Genomic DNA, 26,162 nt, shown 5'->3' on the forward strand with positions numbered 1-26,162 from the left:
CAGATGGAAATATGAAATACAGAGTAAACTTTTTGGTTTTTGTATGAACAATTATTTTAAGTTTTGACTCTACATATATTGCGTCATTAAAGCAATGAAGTAGACTAAGATCAATTTATTGAACGATTGATTATTTTACCAATTTTGTTGTGAAAATAACACTTTCCAATGCTTGCTGATAAAGACTTTAACTCTAGGAAGTCTGAAGTGAATTTTATTTGCTAAATTCTAATTATTCATTTTAAATTATTTTAAAATTTTGCGTCATTTATATATTGTCATAAAATAAAAATAATTTAGCGTGTTTATTGTATATATTGGGCAAAATAAAAACTTAGTCCGAATATTTGAAATTTATTTAAAGAAATTTGAAATTTTGAAAATTTTTCTTTAAAATTTTTTTTTTTAAGTAATTCGTTTCATCATAAGTTTTCGAATGTGTGTTTAAATTAATTTTTTTCTTTTCACTTTTATTAGTTTATAAGTGTCGATTGAATTTTGTTTTAACAAAGACTAAACTATTTAAATGATTATAAAAGAAAATATGTAACATAATTTATGTTCAAAATATATGTAATTTTTTTTTTTAAAAAAAGGACTATTAAAAAAAAAGCTTAACATAAATGATATTCCCAGGTATTACTACACTGGTTATCATAAATTAAGGAAAAATCACAAAAATAGCGATAACTCTTTCAAAAGTAAGCCAAACCGTGCAAAATTTGCATATGTTGTCCACTAAGAGTAGCTGAGTAAAATTGCAATATGCAAATTAGTGGCGCTGCACTCGGCTTACGTCATCTGCCTGGAGCATAAAAGTCCAAGTTTGAGAGAAAGCACACAAATTTTACTGTGATTGCGACATTGAAAATCTGAGATAGCCAATTCGTAATAATGACCTCTAGGCATCATTTGCCTGAAGAACTACGATGGAGAGCCATCGGGAGACTAGAGGCAGGGCAGAGTCAATCAGAAGTGGCCAGATGGCTAAATGTGAGTCCATCTGTGGTTCATAGACTTTGGAGGCAATTTCAAACCACAGATTCGGCATCTAGGAGGTTCAGTCAAGGACGGCCAACTGTTACGACCAGTGCCGATGACCGATATTTGACATTAAGTGCACGCAGGAATAGAACCGCTACTCCGACACATCTTAGATCCTCTCTTGCTGCAGCCACCGGAAGGTTGGTGTCAACGTCAACTGTGCGCAGAAGGCTCCACGAAGGTGGTCTGTATGCGAGACGACCAGCCATTTGCGTGCCGCTCACATCACGCCATAGGAGAGACCGTTTGCAGTGGGCCCGACAACATGTCCACTGGACGTCAGATCAATGGAGGCCTGTTCTCTTTACGGATGAGTCCAGGTTTAGTCTAGAAAGTGACAGTAGACGTTATTTGATATGGAGAGAACCTGGGACCCGTTATCATCCATCAAACATCCGTGAAAGAGATGCATACGGAAGAGGCAGTGTCTGTGTTTGGGGAGGCATATCCTTAGGAGGGCGCACATACCTCCATGTCTTTCCAAGGGGAACCGTGAATGCTCAGGTTTATCGAGACAACATCCTTGATGCTTATGTGCGCCCATATGCCGGGGCAATTGGTGATTGCTTCCTGTTACAGGACGATAATGCAAGACCACACAGAGCTCGCATTGTTGATGATTATCTTCAACAGGAAACAATTACTCGCATGGAGTGGCCAGCTCGATCCCCGGACTTGAATCCTATCGAGCACGTTTGGGATGCTCTAGGGAGGCGTGTATCTGCCATCAATCCGCCCCCTCAGACCCTTGCCACGCTTGCAACTGCTTTACAAGAGCAATGGCTCTCACTTCCTATTGAACTGATAGACCGCATAATTGAAAGCATCACACATCGCTGTTTGTGCTGTATTGCTTCTAGAGGCAATCATATTCCATATTAAAGGTACTTTTTCTATTGCAAACCGATACTTCCAATTTGTTTATTTTATACATGTGCTAATTTCTATACTACTATTAATGTCTGATAATTTCTTTTTATGTTGTTTAATACCTTACTATGTGTTGTATATTGTGGGTAAGTTTCATAAAATTCCATGTGTAATTTCTTGAGTTATCGCGATTTTTGTGAATTTTCCTTAATTTATGATAACCAGTGTATATCTGGGACTTTGTTGTTATTATTTTGATGAGAGTAAGGATAATGTTTCTCTAGTCTAATGTTTAAAAAAAAACTTTACCATTACCAAAGAAAGGTAAAAAAAAAAAAAAAAATCATATTTTTTTATATGTCTGTATTCAAGATTTAATATGTTAGGAGACTGGCCTTCCTGTTTGGTGGTTGGACATAGGAATAACAATCCTGCCTTGTAAAGGAAACAATTCTTGCAAAACCTCAAGTAGTAATTTAAGCCGCTGAGTGACTTCTAGCAGAAGATTTTAAAAAGGTTTAAAGGTCTTAAGAGTTAGATTATGGAATATTATGTCTTCATATAGAAATAAAGGACTGCAGATTCTAATTAAGTCAATAGATAATTACTGAATTGATAGTTTAGCTTTGCAAAAAGTGAGATGGATAGGAAAACAAATAATTGAAAAGAAAAACCGCAGTTTATAATTTACAGTAGTTTAAAAAGCAGGCATATATTTGGTCTGGTCTGGAAAAATATGTCTGCTAACATTTTAAGCGAGTAAATAAGACCATTCTTAGTTAATTTCAATTCACCAAGATAAAGATTATCCTTTTTTAATTATAGTTTTATTAACATCCACTTTCCAACTAAAGATAAAGATTATGTGGAAAAAGAACTTTTTATTATGAGAAATTGCATGCACTATATGCATCATGTCTAAAAAATGATGTTAAAATTTTGTAGGGGACGCAAATGCAAAACCTGCTAAAGAAGAGGAATTTTTTTGACAAATCATTGGCAAAAATAGTAAAATAATATCAGTAGTTTATCAAATAATACCAGAAAATGGCTAACAGTGATGGCAGCTGATATGATCATTCCAAGTGCTATGTTACAACATAAAAGAATTCATAAAATTACATGAAAATCTTCTGATAGAGACATTTGCAATCAAATTCATTTGCTTCCAATTGATTCTGGACACAGGACAGATATAAAGGAAACTAAATACCTCTTGTGGTGCTAACCTGGATTTTGATAATTTTCTGGTCTGGAAAAATATGTCTGCTCACCGCTTAAAAGCAATCTAGCTGAAATTCTATAGCTAAATTAATTAAAATAAAGAAACGATGTTTTTATTAAGAGAAATAAATTAAAATAAAGAAAGGATGCTTTTATTAAAGAGGAATGAAATACACTAAAGGAAACAATCATTGAAAGAGGTAATAAAGTTGTAGGAAAAGTTTAAAAAAAAAATGAATTGAAAGAACTGGTTTAAAAACAGTTGTTTCATAGTTACATAAGAGAAGAATGAGACTTATAGTAAAATTCTGCGCAGAAGACATTCGAGAAAGGCTGTGACTGCGTATGAAGTTGTAAGATAATGATCCATAATTTTTCGATAATAATAAATAAGTTAAAAAAAAAATTGAAGCTATAATAATTTTAAAAAAATGTTGAAGCAATAATAGTTTTTTTGAAAGTCTGTGATCAATTAAATCAAAAGAATTTAATATTTTTTCTTAAGTTAAATATTGCAACAAGGAAAAAACAGATTATTAAAGAGAACTAAGATGATCCTACACAAAAAAAAAGAGATTTAATTAACAGATATTTAATATTAATTTAATAAATAATAATGATAAATTGTGTTAAAAATAGATGTTTTCAAAAAAGAAACATTTTGTACAGTTTTCTACAATTCCAGTTCAAAAATTACAAGCAGAAAAAAACAAGAACAGAAAAAAATTAAATAGAAAGATGTTTTTAATCGTTATTTATTTATTTATTTTTAAATAAAATATGGAACAGCTTTAATTTTTTTAAAAATTTGATAGCGATGTGAAAAACAGTAACTTAATACCCATTTTTCTGGTTATTGTTTATTTGTCATGATTAGTGCAAATCAGTACACTATAAATTAAAACTTCATTAATTTCTTCCTTTGAAATTAAAAGATTTTATTTTAATATAATGATCTGTAAGTTAAATTTTTCTCTCCGATTTCTTGATTGAGCTTTGTATAAGCATCTGTTTTTTTCTTTTTTTCGCGAAGCTAAAGTATGAGTGTGTAAAATACGAATACAACATAAATTTCTGTGTATAATCTTATTATTAGTTTGCAAATTTTGTTAAATCCATTTAGGATGATGTTTAATTTTTACAATAATAATCTCTGTCTGACTGTATTAAAGTTGCAGACAAATCTGATTTTTCGAAGAGCTTAAAATTTCCCTAGAACACAGCTTTTTTTTTCGGTTTGGAATTTTCACTGGAGATTTTGTTTTTTTTTAAAGTTGCGATAACTTATTCAAAATATTTTTAGAAAATAAAATTTTTTTATTGTTAAAATTTTTTGATAATAACTTTTTCTTTAACAAAGAATTTTTTTTTATTTTTATTTTGCACAATTCTTGAATAACTAGCATTTATGTTAAAAATAATAGAAATCAAAATCCATTGAAATAGTAATAATCTATAAAAATAAATGCAAGGTTCCAGTCCATAATTGTAACATCATTTTTAAACAGACATAAGTTATTAAAAAAGGTGTTAAAATAAGCTTTAAAAATGTATGTTATAATATTTCCTTATGCCTGATCTGTTCAAAAACTAAACATTTAACTTAGGAACGCAATTAACAATAGTTAGGAAGTGAAGTAGTCATTAGTAGCAGGCAAGGACATTCTCAAATTGTTTGAAATAAATGTTTATTTATCATCCATAAATCACAACCTTTCTTGTTTTGCTTGCTGTAAACTGTTTTATACAGTTTTAAACTGGATGCTGTTGAAAATTCAGTTATATTGATTCCATGAAATATGGAATCAATATAACTGAACTTCCTTATGGAACAATCTTTCTAAAAATTTTCTAGCATTTTTTTTTTTTTTTTTAAATTCAACCAAAAATTTTCCCAAGGCTCATCTCAAGAATCTCATTTGTACCAACATATTTTGTACCTCATTATAAACCCTTCCTACTCACTCCCATCAACGGGGTGATGTTTCCTCCCTCCTATGCTTCTCACCCGTGTTATTTCCACTCTAGAATGTTTAAAAGTAACACGTCAAAAATATTGAAACTATCTATTTTTGATGCTTGGAATCATGTTAATTTCACAATCTATACACCAGATGGCAGTACCAGACTAATTGTAATGTGTAGTTTATTTTAAATTAGATGTTAGCACTCCTCATCATTATTTGAAGCTTAAAATTAAAATGAATACATAGATTATACATACACTTAGTTTTATATAATTTTTTTGAATAAAAAAAAAGCAATTTTATGGCCATTTTTTTCGTCAAAAATATAACGACATAAAGGGATTAAGATGAGAGAATTTTTATCAAAAAATACAACTTTCACGACGTTGACTAACTTTCATATTTTATTTTGAATTGATTTTTCATTACCGTTACTTTAAAAGCAAAAGTTTTTTTTTAAACATTTCACTTTTCGACCCTCTGTTTTGTCTGTTTTTAAATTAATACTACCACAGTCTTAATATTAAATATTTTAAATTTATTGTTATTACAAATCAATAAACAAATCAGCTTCTCACTCATCAAGTTCCATAATACAAAATTGATTTCTTCATTTTACTTATAAACAGTCATTCTTACATTGCTTATTTATCATAAATGTTCCATATATAGTTTTCAACACATTTATTTACTTCTCTTTAAATCTGATAATGTCCGATTTCAAAAGTAGATAACTATGTTTTCTGGAGCGGAGAATGGTAAAAATTGGCACTAATGGTGAATTTATTTTGCTTAAAAAGAAGTTCTTCAGTAAAAGTCCAGCAATCGGCAGCAGAGCAGACTCGTACATCCTACTTCTTCGTCAGATCTATGCGCATTTCGATCTCCCCTTCTGTGGGATCTACTGTTGGACACTGGTTGTTGATTGATGGCTGAGGAATTAGAACGACCCAAAGGTGAGGCAGGACTTCGAGCAGGGGCAGATGAACTTCTTTTGCTGGACCCTGAAATTAAATGACATAAATTTGATCAAAATTAGTTTTTCACGTGTCTATCAAATACGCCATCTAAAGTTCCATTTCTCGTTTTAAAACAGAAAAAACTAAGCAGATACAGAAGTCAAGCATCACTGGCTGTAGTCAGTGGACGTGTGGGCGACCACTTGGATTAGTCTGCGTAGGGACTGAGGGTGTGCGTGCGGTATTGATCCTCGTTAAACTGTTCTAACGTAAAGTGCTCGACTTCGCATGCAGGTCGTCGAGCTACCGAAGTAGGGCAACACCTCCTGGAGGAAGGAAGGCCTCAGCACGGATCAATTTAGTAGTCCGATCTAACGAAGTTAACTGCGCAGTAGATGAAAAATAAGAAATATGTCATTTCGTTAGGGGTACTAAGCTGCGCAGTGGTTGGAAATACGAAATATGTCATTACGTTTGGACTACTAAAGAATATTTATGGTAACCCGTGCTGAGGCCTGCTCTTATCTAGGAGGTGTTGAGCGGGAGTGCCATCCCCTCTGCAGAGGATCAAAATTGTGATGGCATATCTTCGGATCATCCTCAGGGATGTTTCCTAGACTGTCGCCAATAGCCCATTGTGCAGCTTTAGTGCAACGTAAATGAACTACAAAAATCCAAAAAATGTTCAATTAATTGAAGGCATTGGGGCATTATAGTGATAAGCCACATTTTTTCCAAAGGTTACATTTTTATGTCGATATCAAAACATATTTACTTTAATATTGTTTCCAGATAGACACTTTTATCAGTCTTCAGAATAAATAAGAACACAATATACCGAAATATCTTATTTCCCTGTGTTAAACTTGTGGTGTTAGTCAACAAATAACACTCGTGCAATTGGAGAATTGGGCTTGTTATTATATTGTTTTAAACACTTCAATTCAAGTAGGATTAAGAAAAAAAAGGAAAGTAAATGAAAGCAATTATAATTTTTTCTACATAGAAATTTTTTTGATCGCTACCATTGAATTTACGAAATATTTAAGGTAAGAAGAATATTTTGAAGCAGGATATCTATATTTTACAATTTGCGGAACGTAGGAATTATGTCTGAGTATAAACTAAGCAACCGCACATTTTTTAAAGCTGTATTTCGTAGGCTCTGTCGTCCCATGAAATGATGCTTTTTTGCTTATAATATGCTATTTTCACAACTCCGTCAGTTTGCAAAAGTTACTCATGACAGTTAGGTCAAGTTTGTCCCATCTTTAATCGGCGTCCTCCACTCTGAAAATGGCGCAGTTTTGGAAAAATGAAAAACGTTTGTTTTCTGATATTTTAATACTTAAAACTTACCCAAGACAAAATTTATGATGGTACCATCAAAGGATTTTGATGGTTTATGTTGGTTTCAACAAGATTCTTGATGGTCCAACATGTGTTGATGGCCACCATCATACAACAATTTCCATCATGGTTTGTTGGTTTTTGATGGACCAACAAATTCCAACATAGCAAGATGGAAAATGTTGCTGTATTTCTATGATGGTAAACCATCAAGTAATGTTGGATTTTTCATGGACCAACAGTAACCATCATATTATGATGGATTATGTTGTATTCCCTTTATGATGGTCAACCAACATGGTATGTTTACTATTGATGGACCAACAACAGTCATCAAAATATGATGGAAATTGTTGGTTTACATTTATGATGGTCTACCAAGAAGTTATGTATATTAATGTTGGCCCAACAATAACCATCATATTATGATGGAATATGTTGTATTCCCTTTATGATGGTCAACCAACATGGTATGTTTACTATTGATGAACCAACAGCACCATCAAAATATGATGGAAATTGTTGGTTTATATTTATGATGGTCAACCAACATGTTATGTATGTTAATGTTGGCCCAACAATAACCATCATATTATAATGGAATGTGTTGTATTCCCTTTATGATGGTCAACCAACATGTAACGTTTATTATTGATGGACCAACAAAAGCCATCAAAATATGATGGAAATTGTTGGTTTATATTTATGATGGTCAACCAACATGTTATGTATGTTAATGTTGGCCCAACAATAACCATCATACTATGATGGAATATGTTGTATTCCCTTTATGATGGTCAACCAACATGTTATGTATGTTAATGTTGGCCCCACAACAACCATCATAGTATGATGGAATATGTTGTATTCCCTTTATGATGGTCAACCAACATGTTACGTTTATTATTGATGGACCAACAAGAGCCATCAAAATATGATGGAAATTGTTGGTTTATATTTATGATGGTCAACCAACAAGTTATGTATATTAATGTTGGCCCTACAATAACCATCATATTATGATGGAATATGTTGTATTTCCCTTATGATGGTAAACCAGCATGGTATGTTTACTAATGATGAACCAACAACAGCCATCGAAATATGATGGAAATGGTTGGTAAAAAATAGTTATTGCAAATAATAGCAATAAAACTGTTTATTACGATTTTAAAAAAATTAAGAAAGGTTCATTTATTTAAGTACCCAAATGCTCGATTAAAGAAGATAAAATTTTTATGCATATGTACACTACGCTCGAGCTTTTAATTAATAAACATAAAGTGAAATTACAAAGAAGGGAGAAAAAAAAGTGTATTGTAAATATTTTCATTAAGGTGAATTTGAGAAATATAGAACAATTAGGCCTTATATCAGGACTAATAAAGTTAAGAAATATTCATTCATAAAATTTTTATGTGCACGTGAACTGCTTGAGCTTTGTGTGTGACATTTTACTGAAAGGTTTAAAGTTGTTATTTAAATGACTAAATATGTGGTGAAAGTATTATTATGAAAGTTAAAAAATAAATGGTTATTGCTGTTTAGAAACACAAAACAATGAGGCACACGTCGGGTTTAACTTAATTAAGAAAAATTTAAATAAGATAAAATTTTTATTCGCGTGAGTGATAGTCGAATATAGTCTTGTGATATTTTGCAATATGGTAGGAATTTGTGGTTTTAATTGCAAAAAATGTAGTAATATGTTGTTAAAGGTTAAAAATTAATAGTAACTGCAATTGATAACATTAATTTGAATTTTAATTTCAGAAAATAATAAGGTATCATATCAATATTGATTGGATTAAAAAAGATTCATTCATATGGGTACACGACTGAGAAATTATGAGCACGTGTAGTATTTGAGCATCGTCTCGCGGCATTTCATTGAATGCTTAAAGGTTGTGGTTTAAATTATGAAACATGTGGTGAAATTATAACGAAGGGTTTAAAATAAATGGTTATTTCAATTCATAACATTATGGAGAATATTAGAAACACCAAACAAGAAGGCTACATATCAGGATTAATTAAATTAACAGAGATTCAAAGAAGATAAAGTTTTTATTCACACGTGCGGTATAGTCGAACGTATTTTTATGAAACTTCACGATAGGGTTGAAAGTTGTAATTTTAATAGCAAAAATCATAGTAATATATTGTTAAGGGTTTAAAATTTATATTAACTGCAATTAATATCTATAAGGTAAATTTAAATTCAGAAAAACAATAAGGATACATATTAGTAATAATATGATCAAAAAAGATTTATTCAGATGGGTATACGACTGCGAGATTAAATTATGAGCATGGTTTAAAATAAATGGTAATTGCAATTCAAAACATTATGGTGAATTTTAGAAGCACAAATCAAGGAGGCTATATATCAGGATTAATTAAGTTAAAAAAGATTTAAGTTTTATTCACACGTGCGGTATAGTCGAACATATTCTTATGATACTTAACAATGGGGTTGAAAGTTGTACTTTTAAATGCTAAAAATGTAGTAATATGTTGCTAAAGGTTAAAAATTGATAGTAACTGCAATTATATCGTAATAATATATCGTATAATATCGTAAAGGTGAGGTTTAAATGCAGAAAATAATAAAGCTACATGTCAGGATTAAGTTAAGAAAGATTCATTCATATAGGTACACTAGTGATAGATTAAATTTTTATGTGCACGTGCACTACTTCAGCATTGTCTGGTTACTGAAAGGTTAAGACTTGTGATTTAAATTATTTAACATGTGGTTATTGCAATTAATAACATTATGGCGTTTTTAAAAAATACAAAACAGTAAAGCAACATATCAGGAATAATTAAATTTAGAGGATTTAAATAAGATAATTTTTTTTAGAAATTCTGCAATTTGTATAAAAGTTCTATTTAAGGTTAAAAATAAATAGTTATTAAATATAATAACATTGAGGTAGATCTTCAATTTACAAAAAATTATGCGTATTCACAGAAATTAGAACGATTCGTGGATTTAAGTAAACGAGTGATAGATTAAATGAGAGGAACAAAAGCCTTAATTTGTACTTTTTCTTAAATCGTGCATATTCTAGTAACATTTTACAACGGCGTGGAAATTTACTATAATAAATAAAAATTATTATATATATTGCTTTGGTTGTCGTAGGTCATTAAAGTAAGGGTTGTGTGATTGTACTTGTTTTCCAGTCACACAATCTAGGGCCTAGAATTCAACTTCTGCCACACCCATACATCACACCCATTTATATGGCGGAACCCATTCATAAATCCAATCATTCATTCACGGATCCTAATTTTGACCTGAACCAGAGAGCGATCAATCTCCATTCCAGTACCCCCCCCCCCCCAGAGATTAAATCTGTTATGAGAACATGGAGAACTTTGTGACCCAACAGATTTAACTTTCAACTGTCACCATTTATTACACGGGGAGTCTTCGGCGGTTGGATTCTTATTCCCGTTCTCACGCACGTGAGTCCAGCACCTTGCCAACTAGGCTATCTCGAACTATTATACAATTGGAATAATATATAGTAATTGCAATGATTAATATATTGAATTTTAAAGTTGCAAAGGAGTAGGTAAAAACTTAAAAAATACTTATTAAATTTATTATTTAAGTATTTGTTGGTGATGTCAACACACAAAATCATAACTCTGAATAACTTTCGATCTAATGATAGGATTTTCAGATTCTATTTTCAGATTATAAATTTTCTCTATATCCCTGTACCCATGGTATAGCTAAGAGACCGAATACAAGACTTTCGATTCCTCCGATTTTACGAGATTGTACATGGCATGTACTCTCGGAGGGTCTTGGCTGAGTCAAGGATCGAACCCCGAAAGATATTTTAATATAAAATGAATTTAAAAAAAAACTTTATATTGCTTTGTTAAAATTCCAGAGTATACTTTAATTTCTCACAAAAAGTTTTGCAGTGTGAATGGTACTTAAGTGTTCTTTTCAAATTTTACTTTTGGGGCGAGCAGCAAAATATCAGCTCAACTTCTTATTGTTTGTTGACTGTTCACCCTCGTGCCGGTGCAATCACGTAAGTTTTTATAAAATTATTTATTCTTTTAATTATATTTTCAGTACCTTTTCTTCTAGATAATTTATAGGGGATATTTCCGTATAGTGATCTGTCGTGCCAACTGCAATTGCCAAGGTACCAAGTAGATTTTAAACTTGTTAATGTTTTTAAAAATAACACGTAGATGTTTGCCCGGGGATGGCTATGAGTTATACCTTTCGAGTTGGTCCCTTTCAGTAATGTTTTTTTTTGTTTCTCTCGGGACACTGCCCGGAAATTTCAAGACTTGGCGATTATACTTCCACAGATCATGGTACGGAAATCTCCATTTATTTTTATTCTTTACCTTCTTGTGTAAAAGTGCAATGTGAACTCGAAAAGTGAACTCGAGCTATAAATTGGCTGGGGACAAATCATGAATTCTATTATTATTTCATCTACCATCAGTATTCTCCCTAATCGTTTTTTGAAGGCTCTGCCTGAACTTTGATACCAATAAATCAACCCCTTTTTATAAAAAATAAACCGATATCTATTCAGATTCTATCTAACCGCTATCTATTCCCTAATTTATTCAGATTCAATTTTGATAACAATTAATTCTCTGTTTAAAAAAATTAATAATTAAACATTGATAAAATTATGTGTCTTCAGAGGTCTGTCCAAGCCAAATTTATTACCGTTTAGCGGTACCTTCAACAATTCAACTTAAAGAAAAACGGTAGTTTCACACAATACTTTTTCTTAAAATTTTATTTTTGTGTCTCATACGAAATGATAAATCCATATTTTTATGTTGATTTTTTAATATAATTTTTTATTTTCACAAATTATGTCTAAATTTTCACGAAACAGGTATCTTTCAGAAAAATCTAGACAGTCCCTTGGTCTTTAACATAAACAGTGGGAATTAAAATAAATAAATAAATTTTTTATTGATGTTATCTAAAAGATATTTATAACATAGAAAATGATGGATAAAATAATTGTGATTAATGCTGTTGAAAGTCTTTTGAATTTAGTCTCTGGTGTAAGATCGTCATTCAGAAGCGAATACAATTGTCGTACGCAAACACTCGGTGCATATGGCAGTTCAAAAATCCTGAACCTCCGTCGCATGGAAAGACATATGTTTATGCGTCTGACTGAATCTCACGAGATAATCTCTTCTGAGATTGAGATTCGAAAGGGGTTTAGGTAGCCCAAAGTGTTGCAATAAGGCTTTGTGTCCCGAATCTTAGAATTAAGTCACTGAGCAAGTAACTTTTGAGACTAAATTTTAAGACTGGTATCCTACAACACTAGTGATGCTCTAAACATTAATAAGCAATTTTGTTTTTCTCTCTCATTTTATTGTTATGATCTTCTGTTTTCCCAATCTTTCTTGATAGTTTGATGTGAGCTTTTTTGTTATCCACAATGCACACATCTATATTATGTAAAGCAGTTAAGGATAAAGTATCTAACAATTAAACTACTTTAATTAAACTACTATAAAACTACTTTAAATTCACTCCTGCTATTTTATCAATTGTATGAACGACAAATGTTCTGATAGCGATACCCATATTCACATTTTTGTTTATATTCTGAAAAGTGACTGAAAATTTACTACAATTTTAAGATTGTTTATTACCATTTTATTATCCTTATACAAGCATAATTTGCTGAAAATTGTTGTAAACATAAATATTTCTTTTAAAATGTTCATTCCATTCTAAACAAGGTATTTCCTATTTAGGGCAACAAAATGCAATTTATTTTTTTCTATTAATTGACTTTCTTTTCAGTTCATTACTTTGGATGAGTTAAAAGGAACATTTGAACGTAGAATCTGTTGATCATTAGGATTTAGTTTCCATTCATCTGTTTGAGAGGATGGGTAAGTTTTGTTAGTGCAAAAAATAATCATTTTCATTTTAAAATTTAGAATTAAGAAGTTTTTTTTAATTTTTTTTCAATTAAATGTGTAAATTTCTTTTTATAATGTCTAACTTTTATTTCATAATCTGGAGTGATTTCTGTATATCTAAAAATATCAAACTCGAAACTTTCTAAAATATACAAGATCCTGGAAAGCACTTTGTTTACAAAAATTTAAAAAAACCTGAAGTAATTAAGGTTTAAAAATAAGGTTTCCAATTTACTTGTCGCCATCGTACTTGTGAATCAAAATTTCGATATCTGACATAAGTATTAATTTGATTTTTTGCATAGCATTAAGAGTTGTTATTTGGAAAATTTTCAAAAAATTGCAAATCACAGTCACATAGTGGTATGGGCCAGAGCTGTAGCATTACTAAAGCCTCATTTCATTTCTAATAATTTATAATGTTTTTGTTTCTCAGTATTCGAAATGATTTTTAAAATAAGATTTTTAAAAAATGTTGTGCGTTTTTTGTAGCATTAGAAACAAAAAGAAAATTCTGTTAAAGAAATTATAAGCTGAGTCAAACGCTTGACATTTCTTTTGGAAATAAATATTTTTAATGTGTCCTATTTTTTCTTACTGTTGTCACTACCATTGCTTTTAGTTTTTTTAAACTTATTTTGTCTTTTAAAATTTTCTTGAAAAAGTCGAATGAAGTGACAATTTTGTCACCAGATAATTAGTTGAATATTTTATATTTAGTTAACTGATCGTTTGCTTTTTTGTTAAAGTCTTCGTTTAGGACAACCTTATTATTTTATTACTAATAATTTTTGGAGCATTGAAGTCATTTTTCCGGCTTACTGTTCTGGACTTAAGAATTTGTATATCTTATTTCTAAGACTTCATAGTTTGTTTGCAAAAATTAACGAAATTAGTAAGAATTGCATCTCACATAATGGACATAATTATACAATGAAAACCTCTCAGGAGAGACCACTCTCTGATTCTCAGTAAAATGGACTTGGGAATGGAGGTTGGTTGTTCTTAGAGGTGTTACCTTCATCGACTCAAAGTTACATGATTTTTCACAAACAATTTTAATTATAGACTGTCATTCTCTTGGTATTGAAATGTTCCTTGTGTTGATGTCGTGAAAACTGGATGGGTGAATAAAATTTTATGTTAATAGAAATTATCCCTTCTAATATAATTATGTGTGAAACAAAATGTACCAACTATGTATGGTATAGTTATTTTAAATAAATAAGAAATTATGTTTTTAAGTTAGCATTTAATTTTTTTTCTTCATAAAAATCAGCTGTAAAAGATGAGAAGGGATTTGTTTGTTTGAGATGCTGAGTTTTTTCTAATTAACTTTTTTTATATACTTAAAATAGCTAAAAGTAATCCAACAAAAATTACTGATTAATCAAAAATAAATCATTCAACTCTGATTACTAAATTATAGTATTTAGTGCAATTTGACTACAACATGAGGTTGCAGATATCTGAGAGAACATCAGAAATAATTCTTTAAATAAAAACCAAGCAAATATTTAGAATACATTTTAAACTACTTATTTGTTTTGATATTTTATTGTGTTTCCTTATTTGACCTTTTCCTCATCTTGTGCAGAGATTTCGCCCAATTGCTGGGAGAGGTTTTTATGGTCTCTGCTAAAGTCCATGGAAAAAATACCTTGCCTCCCTAAAGTGGTTGTAAATAGAGATCTCAACGTAGAGGTGATCTTTCCTGGAGGTTTCACTGTATATTGCATTTTAATGCAGGGCAACAGTTTTATTAAACAGATGTAGAATTGTAATTTATTAATGTTTAATCTTTAACTTTCTTCCAAGCAATAGCAATAATTATACCTATTTTCATATATTCAACAACTTTTAAGAAATGGGTTAAAGATTATATTTCGTCTGTTAAATTTCTATCTTATTTAAAATAGGAAAATTGACTTCAAATTTTTATATTATTAATTTTTTATTCTTTAAAACACATTCCAATAAACTGTAATAAGGTACTACATTTAAATTCTTCATTATTTAGCTTATTTTTATTATAGTTTTCAATTGCTTACAAGTATAAAATATTTAAAAGTTTACACAGTTGTAAAAGCTTAAATATTATATAACAAAGCAAATATTTGGTTGAGCCAAAATTAGATGTCTTTTTTTTCTCTTATTAATCAATGAAATATTTTATTTTTATCCATCAAAAATAATTTTTCCTAATTGCTAATATTTATTGAAGAATAGTTAATGTATAATTTATTTTACAGTAATTTTATTTATTTATTTTTGAATAAGAGAGAAATCATATTTTTACTGCTGTTAAGCTTCTAATTGTTTTGTTTACTGATTACTTCTTTTCCTTAAAACAATTTTCCCTTATAAATTTAACACTAGAAAGACAAAAGAAGCCAAATTAACCCCTTTCATATTTTTTTGGTTTCTCTATAATTACAGTCTTTTATTTTTATAATTTAATTCTTCATGCATTCAGAATTCATTGAAACTCCCCAAAAACATTTTATTACTTTACTTGTACCATTTGTAAAGTTTCTTTTAAGCAAAAAACATGTACTTTCCGTAAACATAATTTTACTATACCACACTTGTCCATCTGCCATTAATTTACAATAGCTGTGCTATGAAACCCAATACATTCTAGCTTTCATTTGATTTTTTGTGATTAAATCCTACTATTTCACATGGTCAATAACTAACTGTATTATAAATTTTGCCCTAATGTAGCTGAATGAAAACGTGGGTTTGATATAATGTATTTTTATAATGTTAAAATTCAATGGTACCCACTGAAACATTGTTAATAGTTGACAAAAGTTTCTAGTTCTGAATATTTAAGATTTTTTAGTTCAGTAAAAAGGTGTTAGAATGGTATGATGTAAGTGATATCAAAACTAAAATAGCCTTAGCAGATGGAGGCAGCACATGTGGCCTCATAACGAATCAGGAATCGTTTTTGATTACTTACAGAGGCCTTTTTTGAGTTTAAATGTTTAATAACTAAATAAGTAAACATTTGGCAAAAGAAAACAATTTTACTTTTGGTTTTAGGAGAGAATTTCCAATAAGTTAGGATTGAAAAAAAATTAAAGAGATGCTGTACTTGTTCATTCAAACACTAACTTACTGAAAGTGCTGAGTATTTCTGACCTTCCATAAATTGTTCCAATTTAAGTGCTTATTTAATCATTCATGCCTTAGCAATATAGAAACATGTTAAAAATACAGTGTTTAGTTTAATCAAATATATTCATTAACTAATTAGAATGAAATACCACAGAATTTCAATGATCAAGCCTATAATATATTTTTATTAAATAATTATATTAAGATTTTGGATGTGTAATCACTAACCCCCTCAGTCTTTTTAAGGTATACAGCAATGTTCAGTTTTTCTAGTGTTAAAAATTATGCAATATTTTCTCCCAGAACTATATTTATTTTATATGTTTTCATTATTATTACAGGACTGTCAACTTTCTACGCTTTTTTTCAAATATTTATTCTAGTGCTACATAAGTTTATGTTTTAGGATATTATTTTCTATTTATTTTAGCCAATTTTCCATGCCAGTACTCGTAAATTCGTTCATATGCAATGCGATTTTGTGCTAGGTCTTTTGTTTTAAGGCTGTTGGCAAATTTAACAAAAAATTTTAAAGCTTTGATTTTTAAATGTCCACCACTTTATAAAATATTTTTTAAAATGCTTATAAGCTGGCAGACCTGTTATTATTTTCAGCATAAAAATAAGCAAACAGCTACTGTCATTTGTTTATCTTATGTGTTTTAATTTGATTTTTTTATTTTGCAGTTATAATTCGAGAATTTATGGGAACGAAGTTCATCAATATTGTATATTGAAATTCAACATTTATGTATGTCAAATACTCTTGTAGATTATATGTGTAAAAAAAAATTATTAAAAGTATAAATGTATTAAATGTATTTAAATAAATGTTTTCAATTTACATGTTTGTCTTTATTTATCAAAATTCTATTTTTTGAAATCTATTATATATTTTTTGTAAATTGTACTTATAAACTATAGGAAATTTTTTTTCTCTTCAATCTTAATGTTAAATTAAAAATAAATTATGGAATGCTATCTTGTTTTAAATGTAGGAAAAAAAGCTTTCTGTAAGTTAGGGTCCGCCAAATGATTAGAGTATCAAGCTTTAACTTTGCTTAATTTAATTTCAATATTATAATGAAACTTCTACATAATCATAGCCGATATTGACATAGTATTCCATACAATAATAAAACTTAATATATTATTTTCAAATGTAAATTGGACTAACGTAAGGATGTTCCAATCATGCTTATTAAAAAATACATGGATTGTGAAAAGTTATAGTTGTAACCAGCCAATTTTTTTTTACGATGTACTTAGTGGTTCACCATAATGAAAACAGCAATATATATTGGTTTTTTATGTACCAACAAACAAACTGAAATATGGGTAAAGGCTAGTCTTAACGGTATAATCAAGAATTAGTATGATTGTTGTTGAAATTCGTTCATTTGTGTTTTGTTAAACTATGGAGCAAAGTTGGATTAGCTCATATTTGTTCAACATAGGTTGTTCCAAATTCTAATATGAAGTGATGGTACCAAAGAATAAAATGGTTTTTTTGTGACATTAAGTTGGAAACCATCAACACACGTAGGTTTTCTAACATGGGGTGATGGTCAGTCTTGATGGTGGCAGCAGAAATTAAGCTGGTTTTTGATGGAATGTAAGTTGGTAACCAACAAAATAAGTTGGTTCCTGATTATTTTTTGTGTTGGACCATCAAAAAATACCATCAAACCACATTGGTTTTTGATGGATTTTTTTTGTTGGGTTATTGAAAAGTACCATCAAACCATGTTGGCTTTTGATGGATTTTTTTTTGTTGGACCATTGAAAAATACCATCAAAATATGTTGGTTCCTGATAAATTTTTTTGTTGGACCATCAAAAAATACCATCAAACCATGTTGGTTTTTGATGGATTTTTTTTTTGTTGGACCATTGAAAAAAATACCATCAAAATAAGTTGGTTCCTGATAAATTTTTTTGTTGGACCATCAAAATATACCATCAAGCCATGTTGGTTTTTGATGGATTTTTTTTTTTTGTTGGACCATTGAAAAATACCATCAAAATATGTTGGTTCCTGATAAATTTTTTTGTTGGACCATCAAAAAATACCATCAAACTATGTTGGTTCTTAATGGATTTTTTGTTGGACCATTGAAAAACACCATCAAACTATGTTGGTTTTGTCTATGTTGGCCCAACAAAAATTTGTTTCAATTCCTAATATGAGGTGATGGTCAGTCTTGTAGGTACCATCAGGAATTAAGATGGTTTTTGATGGAATATAAGTTGAGACCAACAACATATGTTGGTTCCTGATTAATTTTTTTGCTGGGCTATCGAAAACTACCATCAAACCATGTTGGTTCTTGATGGATTTATTTGTTGGACTATCGGAAAATACCATCATACCATGGTGGTTTTGTTCATGTTGGTCCAACATAAATTTGTTCCAATTCCTAATATGAGGTGATGGTCAGTCTTGTTGGTACCATCATAAAATATGATGGTTTTTGATGGAAATTCATGATGGTTACCATCATATTCATGTTGGTCCATCAAAGAAAAACCATCATAAAATTTGTCTTGGGTACTATGCTGCATAATGTTCGCTCATTAAAAATTGCAAAAAATGAGAATAAGGTATCGATTTTGACACTTTTAATCTAGGGGAAAAATGTCACCAAATTGGTGATTTTTAGAAAAGTTTAATAACTTTTGAAATATTTAAACTATTTGTCTGCTCTAAAGCTCAATTATTTCTTCACGGCATGGCATATATTGTTTAAAATTAGAGCTTTGCTTCAATTCTAAGGCACTTAAACCATGGCTTTTGTATTTTCAATAGCGAAAGAGCTTTGAAGAACCATATTAACAGCTACAACTAACTATTACCAAAAGGAAAAGTTTATGAAAGTTAAATATTTTATAATTTTTTTTAACTATGCAAACATATATATTAGGAACCATTTCGAGTAGCATTTGTTCCAAAACTTATAAGTAAACAGTTTTATTAAAAAATAATTAAAATTATTTTTAAAGATTTGTAGTGCAAGCAACTTTTTTTTTAAAATTAAATTTAATTGAAAGTATATTTTAATTATCTTCATTTTTGAATATTTTCATTTGAAACTTGGTATATTAGATATGTTTATAATGCATAGCTGGAGCACCGAAAAGAAGTTTTATGGTATTAAATTTAAAAAATAAATAAACATTTTAAAGGTCTACTGTTTTCTTAAATGAACAAATGACATACAACTGTGTGAACTTGCCATTTACTGATTTTTTTGTGATAGCACGGGTTAATTATCAACAATTTATTCATTATGTCATTTATTTACTAATTTTAGATTAACTTTCTAAAGTATTTGATTAATTTAGCAAAATATTTAATTAATTTATAAAATTAGATTAATTTTGTAAAGCATTTAATTAAATCGACAATGCAACGATTAATTATTGTAAAGTACTTAAAAATGGTTTATTTTGTTAAGCATTTAGTCTATCTAAATTTTTTTTTCTATTTTATTTATTATATTCGAATAGTTTTTGAATAGTGGAAATTTAGGTAAAAACTATTGCTTTAACACATTTTGATATTTTTTAAATTTTTTTTTTTTAGCTGACAGTGTTGATCAGAAAAAAAAATAATGGTAAAACTCTTGACTACTTATAGAATTTTACTATTTTCAATAGTAGTTGTAAAATGTGTATTTCCGTAATTCTATTAATGCTTTTGCCACTCAGTCGCTATTTAATATTGATTCATCAAGCGACTTAATAAAATAAAAATCATTAGTTTTAATTAATAAAATAATGTTATTTTCGTATTGAGTAAATTAAAATTTTTTTTTTTAATTTAAGTAACTAGTCCTTAAAACATTTTTTTTATTTTTTTTTATTTACAAAATTAGAATATAGTAGTTCAATTATTAAGTATAAATTACTATTTATTGCGTTCTAATGTAACTAAAATAAAATTATTTCCTCAAAACTCTATTTTTGTATTAAAATTAGTTCCATTTTTATAGGTCGTATTAAATTAAATAAATAATTAATATTATGACTTGTCCATATTTAATGCCATGTCAACGGCTAATGTAGACAAAGGCAATTTATATATATATATATATATATATATATATATATATATATATATATATATATATATATATATATATATATATATATATATATATATATATATATATATATATATATATATATATATATATATATATATATATATATATATATATATTATGTACCATTCAAAATGAAGTTAAACGTCCAAGTTTTAATAAAAATTAGTTATGTTCAAAATAATGATAGTAAGTTTTTTTCAGCAATTTCATGTAAAATGCTGGAGCTAGTTTTCCTCACCCTTACTGGCACAAATAATTCGTCTGTTTAAGCACCTCGACCCTTAGTGATTCGAATTAAAACTCATAATAATTACCTGTAGATTTTCTTCTTCCCCTTCGTCCTCTTTCGCCTTTGTCGAAAGAATCCTCATTTCCTGATTCTTGGCTAGATGAAAGAGGAGTACCTTCACTGTCTCTGAGCATGCTTTCATAACCACTGCTGGTCCCTGAAAACTGTTGCGTTTTAGTTCCTTTCAGAAGCAATTCTTTTGCCTCCCGTGGCTCACTGCTATTCACACTACTTTCACTACCATGACCACTACTCGTCCTTTGATGATGGTGGTGGTGATGATGATGATGACTAACATGAACTTGTGGTACTTTATGATAGGGAGACGCTAGGGCACCTGACGCACTCGCATGTCGAGAATTATGGTAATGGTCACTATCTGTAAAGTCAGTGATAGCAGTATCTCCGCTATCTACACATGTGCTTGGAGAACTGGTACTTCTGCAGAGGCTTTTATTTTTTTGAGATTTTCTACTGTCCGTTGCTTGCTGCTTTTGTTTAACATGAGACTTGTTTTTGGATGACACTGTTTTATCTTTACCTTTCATAGTTGAACAACACGTAGTGGTAACACCAGATGTACTACTATCAGTTGGACTTGACCTGGGAGGTAATTTGGAATTGCTTATTGTCTTTGAAGTTTTGCTGCCACCATTGGGAATGTTACCATTTCCAACGTGGCATTTATTTGAAGTCCTTAAGGAAGAATTAGGATTGACACCAGATCTGTGCGCCATTTTGGACGAGTTCGAGGACATTGAAGTATCTTTACTCCATAAGGAAATAGAGGATGATTGAGTAGATGCTGGTTCCGAATATATATTATTACCTTCGCAATTTTTTACCTTTCCCCTATGTCTGGTTTTTGAGTTACTGCTGGGAGATTGGCCCACAGTTAATTGGGAAATATCTACATTTTTATTAATTGAAGTTTTGGAAGATTTTATTTCGTTGCGCCTTGAAGTATCGATAGAATCCATGGATTTTTTCGAATCTTTTCTATCAGTGTGTTTTTTATCAAGCTCTGTGGATGATTCTGAAATTTTTTGATTTTTATTTTGAATGATATTTTCGGAAGAGCTGTGCCTAGATGATTCTTTAGGCAAACTAGTGGTCGATAAATGTTTATTAATGTGCGTGGTTGAGTTTGAATCTTTCAGTGAACTAGTGGAAGATTTTATATCAATGCACTTGTTTTCCATAGTTGAGATTTCTGGCGCAGTTTTAAAACTAGAAAAATCCATTTCTTTATAGTTGGAATGTCCTAATATCATACTTTCAGATCTCTGCGTTTCCATTTTGTTTAACAAATACAGTTTTTCTTGTTCATAACTCAAAGGAGGCACGATTTGAGTAGGTTTCAAGGAGGAATATTGTTCTAAGAAGGGTGGCATTTTTTGTATTTTTCTGAAGTAAGCTTCTAATTTCAATCCATTCATTGGTTTAATGTTTAATTTGAAATCATATTTATCTATATCTAAATCAGCTGGTTCACTTTGGGTACTTATCACCTCTGCAGCAGATAAATCTTCCATACTAGAATTTCTACTATCATTTAAAATTTCTGGTAATGTGTATCGAGAACCTGAGGAAGGTAATTTACCAATAGGACAAGTTTTAAATATTGATTCGATTTTTGTTTGACTTCGGTGCCTCGTTAGTGGCTGAATTAGATCTCTCAACCTAGCTATTCTTTCTAGTTTCTCGTTCATAGTTCTATTTGTTTCAGATGATAAGTCATCTGCAGTTCTACGTTGCTGGTGTTGCTCTTTGATTTTTTGGAACATATTGCCATACAAGAGACGCCAGGTTAGTTGATTACGATCTCTTAAGCTTTCACCGGTGTCAGGAACGCTAATGTTGTCCAAATCTACGCTAACAGAACGAGAATCTGTGAATGAGGATGGAAGGTTTAAGCCCTCTTCACTTAATATTCGAAGTGGATGCTCGCGGTTGCTTTGATCAACTTCTGGTAAAGGATTTTCAGATGATTTCCGTCTTTGTTGCATCCAATACTCTGCTAATATGTCTTCTTCAGTAACCTGAAGACATGAATCTACCATAGGCACTGATTCATCAGTTTCGTATACTTCGATGGTGTCTGTATAATCATCAGATATATCAAAGGTATTTGCAGATGCTGATGTACACAAAGATTGATTTTGTATACCATTTTGTGAAATGTTTAAAATATGCAAATCTGAATCGTAGCCACTTGCTTCTGCGTTTTCCTCGTTATCAGTTTCATCGACATCAGCCGAGTTGCTGGCACTATCTGCCTCGTCATCTACGACTTCCATTTCACACGAAGCGATGTCAGCGCAATCATCTTTCTCATCCTTGCGGACTTCATCTGAATGTTTTTCTTTACAAACGTTTTTACCTTCTTTCGATATTTTTCCGTATAAGCCATCTGTCTGGCTCTTAGTGGTTTCACTACTGGAATTATTTTTATCGGCAGAGTCCTTAGGATAATCTATCCAAACTTCATCTTTCTTCTTTTTCGGTGATCCCTGAAGTTGTCGAGAATGCTCCTCAATCCATCTTTGTATCATGTCTTGCTTATGGTGGTCCATAAAACCATACATATTTGGTGGGCCATCAACCCATTGTTCCTTTTGCAATTGATGGAGTGTTTTAGAGTCGAATTTAGGTTTCGTAAAACGCGGGCCATCTATCCAAGTTTCATCACTTTGTTTTTTCGAATTTTTACAAGGGGATTGGTTCTTTACTGCTGATGCAAGCAATTCAGCATCTGTCATTTGATCTTGTTTTGCTTGAGATGTCCGATGTTTAGCTTTTTTCTGAACATGCACGGGGCTATTTTGAGCGGACTTATTATCCGCTCCTAAAGTCTGTGTACTAGCTGGTTGATGCCGCTGTAGGGAAGATGAATTTTTAGAGCTTAATAGATTTTTATCAGATTTATTTGTTTTTCCTGAGCTTGCATGATGGCCCTCATTTTGAAGATTGGATGACTTGTCTTCTGTTTTACGCTGTTCTTCTGAAGATGGCCCTGATTTGCTAATGGAATTGTGCCTTTTTCTCTCTAAGGTCGAACTCTTTTCGTTAGAATGTGCTTTGCTCTGAGTTTGTTTTAGTTTAGGAACTATTGGTAAAGATGACGGAGGGCCTTCATTGTCCGTGAATTCTTGACCACCATGTGAAAGGTGACCCACATAGATTACTGTGTCACACGACTGTTCACTGCTGGACGTATAATCTGGGTCGCTGCTACCCGACTTAATGTTTTCATCCGCATGCATGCGGACATAAGGACGGACACAAACTCCTTTTTCATCAGTTTCTATTCCTATGTTTGCGTACTGAAATAGAAAAGGAAAAATAGTTTTATTGAAATGTATTTGTATCATATAATATTGAATTATCAGTTTGCGGGTGGGAAGAAATCGTTTTGCATAAAAATATGCAATTATTGAATGATTAGTATTGTTATAATTAAAACTAAAAGCAGAAATATTTATTAAATCGTTCGATGAAAAATTGGTTTTAAATTATCAAAAAATGACAGCTAAATTGAAAAGTAATTTATTTCTTAGCTAGAATAGTACTATAATTTTCTATTATTTATTATTATTTTTTTAATTTATTTTTTTTAAAGTAAATAAGAGTTCCATGATTCTGATGTCCCTTAAGGCCTGGTTTCTTAGCACAGGACGCCGTCAGCTGGAAATCAGCGCTAACCTCTGATTGGTCCATTTGTGAGTTTGATAGTATACGTCATCGATCGCTCATCTTGAACTACAATTGCCGTCCAACTCAACTGCAGTTGGATAACAACGTGACGTTAACCACAGAAGCAATGACGGACAACATCCAACAGCACATTGAAATCAGCCAAGATTTTGATTTTGACATTAAACATAGCTTCTTCATTAAACATAGCACTCTTCATTTAGCTCAGCTATAATGGGTTTTTCCTTGGACAAAGTCATTATTTTTTCTCTAAAACACTGGTCGACAATAACAAAATCAATACAAATTCAAAATAAATATTTGTTTACGTTATTACCGCATGCGCAATGAGAGATAATGTCTGCGTTGGGCCGACTGCTCACGCTGAGCTAACAAAAAAGTATTTTTTTGGCGTCAGCTCTACGTCAACTTTCCGCTGATGCCCAGATAAGGCGCTAGTTCTAAGAAACCAGGCCTTGAGCTAGCAAACCAGTATTTTGCTGGCGTCAGCGGGACGTTGACGTCCCGCTGACGCCCAGATAAGGCGCTTGTCCTAAGAAACCAGACCTTTAGTAATCGTTTCCTTTAGTTTTCAGTTTTTTGTATTTGCGCCGTAATGCAGTTTACCTATAGTACATGATACCTATAGTTTGATTTTGGCGTGCATCCTACACTTCTTGCTGTCCTATTAAATTATTACATATTTAAAATTTTATTTATCTCCAAAGCTTAATGACTCAAGCGAACAGAGATGTTCAATTTTATAAAATCAGCATTGTTCTTTGCTGTGCAGAGTAAACATATGACTGGAACAGTAAAAAGTCTTGTTAAATCAGAGTTGACACATATGACAGCGACGGGTTAAACTTTATATAAAGGAACGAAGAATAAAAGTCAATTTTGTTAAAGATAAATGACCAGTTGGATTATTAATATATTGTATACATTAGATTTTTAAAAATCTTACTTCTTGAACTTAATTTTTTTAAAGCTCCATGTTTGACTTAGATGTCAATATTATTATTTAATAAAATTAATATTTTACCATAATTTTTCATTGAATGCTTCTATTAAGTTATAATACTTACATTTTGTATTCTAATGTAATCTTGTAAGAGAAATTCTTGACAAAGTCTACGTTTTAAGTTTCAACTGTTATGAGATTAAATTATTAAATTCTATTTGAAAATGTTTGTAAATTTCGATAGATTTTAAAATTTTTACTCGAAGAGTAAAGATTATTCTACTCAAAGGGGGTAAAAATTATTTTACTTTATAAGAGTAAAATTATTTATATAAGTGATAGAATTCAACGAAGCAAAATATACATTTTATAGAAATGGTATATGTTTTTGTAGACAATTAGTTCATAATATGATTATAACTGAAATTAAATAATGCACGTTACGCTGGTTCTAAAACTGAGTTAAACACATATAAATATATATTGCAATTAATACTTTCGTTCTTTGGATGAATCGCTGGGGAAAAAAATATGTTCCTGCCTTTTTTACGATTTGGGCAAAGAAGAAATGGCGTCTTCTGCGCATGAACAGATGTACTTATTAATCAA

At 30.5% G+C, this 26,162-nt stretch overlaps 1 protein-coding gene and 1 long non-coding RNA gene across 3 annotated transcripts in view; one reads left to right on the top strand and one right to left on the bottom strand.

Annotated features, from left to right (window-relative positions):
• Nucleotides 1-5,631: 5,631 nt before the first annotated feature.
• The window catches only part of LOC107440233 (uncharacterized), a 513,892-nt gene continuing 493,361 nt past the window's right edge, over nucleotides 5,632-26,162 (bottom strand). For both annotated transcript variants that reach the window (XM_087165502.1, XM_087165503.1), the window contains 2 exons: nucleotides 20,919-24,219; nucleotides 5,632-6,109 (listed from right to left, as the gene is read on the bottom strand). In XM_087165502.1, the coding sequence (XP_087021628.1) occupies nucleotides 5,913-6,109; nucleotides 20,919-24,219 (3,498 nt within the window). In that variant the 3' untranslated portion in view covers nucleotides 5,632-5,912. The remainder of the gene's footprint in view (nucleotides 6,110-20,918; nucleotides 24,220-26,162) is intronic.
• Nucleotides 11,393-17,339, top strand: LOC147807665 (uncharacterized). The gene is made up of 3 exons (XR_015434548.1): nucleotides 11,393-11,475; nucleotides 13,248-13,339; nucleotides 17,183-17,339. It is a non-coding gene; the product is annotated as an uncharacterized LOC147807665 (long non-coding RNA).

This window comes from Parasteatoda tepidariorum, chromosome 6 (genome assembly GCF_982258835.1).
Source record: "Parasteatoda tepidariorum strain Cologne lab strain chromosome 6, Ptep-v5.0, whole genome shotgun sequence".
NCBI lineage: Eukaryota > Metazoa > Arthropoda > Arachnida > Araneae > Theridiidae > Parasteatoda > Parasteatoda tepidariorum.